General features: G+C 40.6%; 1 protein-coding gene across 1 annotated transcript; it reads right to left on the minus strand.

The window, feature by feature from the left end:
- Positions 1-423: 423 nt before the first annotated feature.
- Positions 424-1,416, minus strand: LOC117574685 (achaete-scute complex protein T3). The gene has a single exon (XM_034258594.2). The coding sequence runs from the start codon at positions 1,414-1,416 to the stop codon at positions 580-582; it is 837 nt and encodes a 278-aa protein (XP_034114485.1). The 3' UTR covers positions 424-579.
- Between the last annotated feature and the right edge of the window lie 1,367 nt (positions 1,417-2,783).

Consider the following 2,783-nt stretch of genomic DNA (forward strand, 5'->3'; position numbering starts at 1 on the left):
GCTCTAATATTTAAAATTCTGATGATGAAATTCTTTAGATCTAATCGTTGTAAAATTGTTGTTGGAATACTTTAAAGATTTGCTGAAAGGTTTGAAATTCTGTTGATGAAATTTTCAAGATTCTTCTGTGAAGATGTTGCTCTAATATTTAAATTTCTGATGATGATTCTTTCATTGCTAAGTTGTTGCTGAAAGGATTTTAAAAGATGTTTTTGTGTTGGAATAAAAAGTTTGTGTGTTGAATTTATGTTTTGAATTTGTTTTTGTATTTTGTGTTTTTGTTTTTTTTGGATATTATTGCATTTCAATAATAATAATAATAATATTGCTTAGTTTAGTGTCTTCCATGCTTATAACAAAACTTAAAACTATTTAGTTTAGTGTCTTCCATGCTTATAACAAAACTTAGAGCTAAGCAAAAAAAAAGTGTTTTTGTTTTTTATAAGGCTAGTCAAAAAAAGGGGGAACTTAAGCTAGCTGGGACTTGTTTGTTGTTTGTTGTTGTTTTCACTAAGGCAAACGTTGAGGTTGAAGTTGATATTTACAAGGGTGCAATTGTTGTTGTTGTTGTTGCACTGATTATTGCTCTTGCCACGATGAAATGTAATCGAGGAGTTCCTCATCGTCGGGTTGCTCATCGCTGAAGCTGTCGAACGATTCGAATTTGAATTGTTGCTGCTGCTGTTGTTGCTGATGATGATGATGATGATGTTGCAGTTGCTGTTGCTGATGATGTTCCTCGGGCAACTCTTGCTTCACATAGCTAGCCGATAGATCGGAATCACTGTACGAAGGCGTGGGCGAGGCAGAGTGATAAGAATGACTGACGAACGGAGCTTCGATGCTGCTGTTGTAATCGTTGCTGTAGCTGCCATCGTTGCTGCTCTCATCAGCCGAATGTTGACTGAAGCTTGGCAGTTGTCTTCCTTCACTGCTGCTGCTGCCATCGTCGAGCATATCCTGAAGTCCACGAATGTATTCGACGGCGATGCGCAGAGTGTCGACCTTGGAGAGTTTTTTGCTGGCGCCTCGACCGCCATTCGAGAGCGTATTGATGACGCTCTGTGGCAAATGCTGACGCAGATTGACGAAGCCGTTGTTCACCTGCTTGACACGATTGCGTTCACGTGCGTTGCGACGTGCCACCGATGGCATTTGCTCTGCCCCGCTGCTGCTGCTGTACGGCATGTTGTTGTAGTTGAATTTCTTTTTGTGCAACATTGGACCGACACTTGAGGCATGTTGCATGTTCTGCAATTGGCTGTTGCCCAGTGGCAACTTTGGTGCAATCAGCTGATGTTGTTGTGGCACCGAGAGTTGTTGCTGATGCTGGGGCAGCTGGTGATGTTGCAGCAACATGATGTTGCCGTTGGTCAGTTGAAAGTGCTGATAGTTGTTGCTGCACACGCTCGTCATGTTTTTTTTTCGTTTTGGAGTAATCCTTTAGAGAGAGTGTAAGAGACTGCTGATGTTGACTGTGTGGAATCAAATTCCGCAATGATAAACTTCGTCCTGCGCAACGGCCTTAAATACCCCTCGAGCGAGCGACGTCGACTGCAACTGCGACTGAGGCAGAGGCAGAGAGTTGCGGTGGTTGCAGAGCAACAACGATCGCTACCTGCCTCGGAGTTGTGTGCCACAAGTGATCGACTCGCTTGGGTTAGGGGTTAACGCTTAGGGGTTGCTCATGTGGGTGCCTCCGTCTCTCCCTCTCTCTCTTCCGTCTCTTTTGCTCTCGCTCTCAACTTGTCCTTTGTGTGTCACACAAACAGTTCCTTTTGTGCCCTTCGCTTCGCTTCGCGTTCTTCTTCTTTTGCCATTCGCATTTTCATTTCATTTTTTCGAGATTTTCCCTACCATCGAAATCGAGACTTAAATCTCTTGTACACAATACACACACACACACACACACGCATACACTCTCTCATACAGATCCTTGTCACAGACGAAGGACTCGCTTTTCAATGCACTTCCACTTTTGTCGTCAAGAAAATAATAAGAGATCGAACGAACGAAATATCTTAAATCATAAATAAAGAAAAATGAAAATGAGAATGAAAATTGGGAAACGAACACAAATTTATAAGAATCAAAAGGAAAGAAACTGCGCACCATTCGCCACACTAGTGATCCATCATCGCTGTCAGTGGAGTGGAGAGGAGTGGAGAGGGGAGGGGAGGGGAGGGGAGGGGAGGGGAGGGGAGGGGAGGGGAGGGGAGGGGAGGGGAGGGGAGAGAAGAGGAGCCACACTCTGTGGCACTTTCACTGGACAAGTTCAACACTGAACCCCATCCAACCTCTGTTCACCACCCTTTGAGTGTGAGGCACAGTGAGGCAAGAAATTTGACCATTTGATTGTGGGAATAATTGCCAAAGAATCTCAACATAATTAAAGGATCACTAATAATTTAAATACAGAATTCATTTTGGAATTAAAACCAAATAAAATAAATATTGCAGCAATAATGTTTTAAGTTTTATGTAAATATTCTTATTACTAAGTTTGTGAAGAGAAGTTGTCAAATGATATGAGACAAATACAAAAAAGAAAAGATTAAAATTCGTCATCATATGAAAATTTACACATTTTATTTTTATTAAAAAGTTTTGCAAACGAATTCATCAATTAAGCTGAGAGAAATAACAATAAAAGATTTAATTCATTATCATTTGAAAATTAAAACATTATTTTACTAATGATCGAAGCAAAAAAACAGATTTAATTCATCATACATTTTATTCAGTTGATCTGAAAGCAAATGATTAAAATTCTAAAATTCCAA

This window comes from Drosophila albomicans, chromosome X, assembly GCF_009650485.2.
Source record: "Drosophila albomicans strain 15112-1751.03 chromosome X, ASM965048v2, whole genome shotgun sequence".
In the NCBI taxonomy this organism is placed as follows: domain Eukaryota; kingdom Metazoa; phylum Arthropoda; class Insecta; order Diptera; family Drosophilidae; genus Drosophila; species Drosophila albomicans.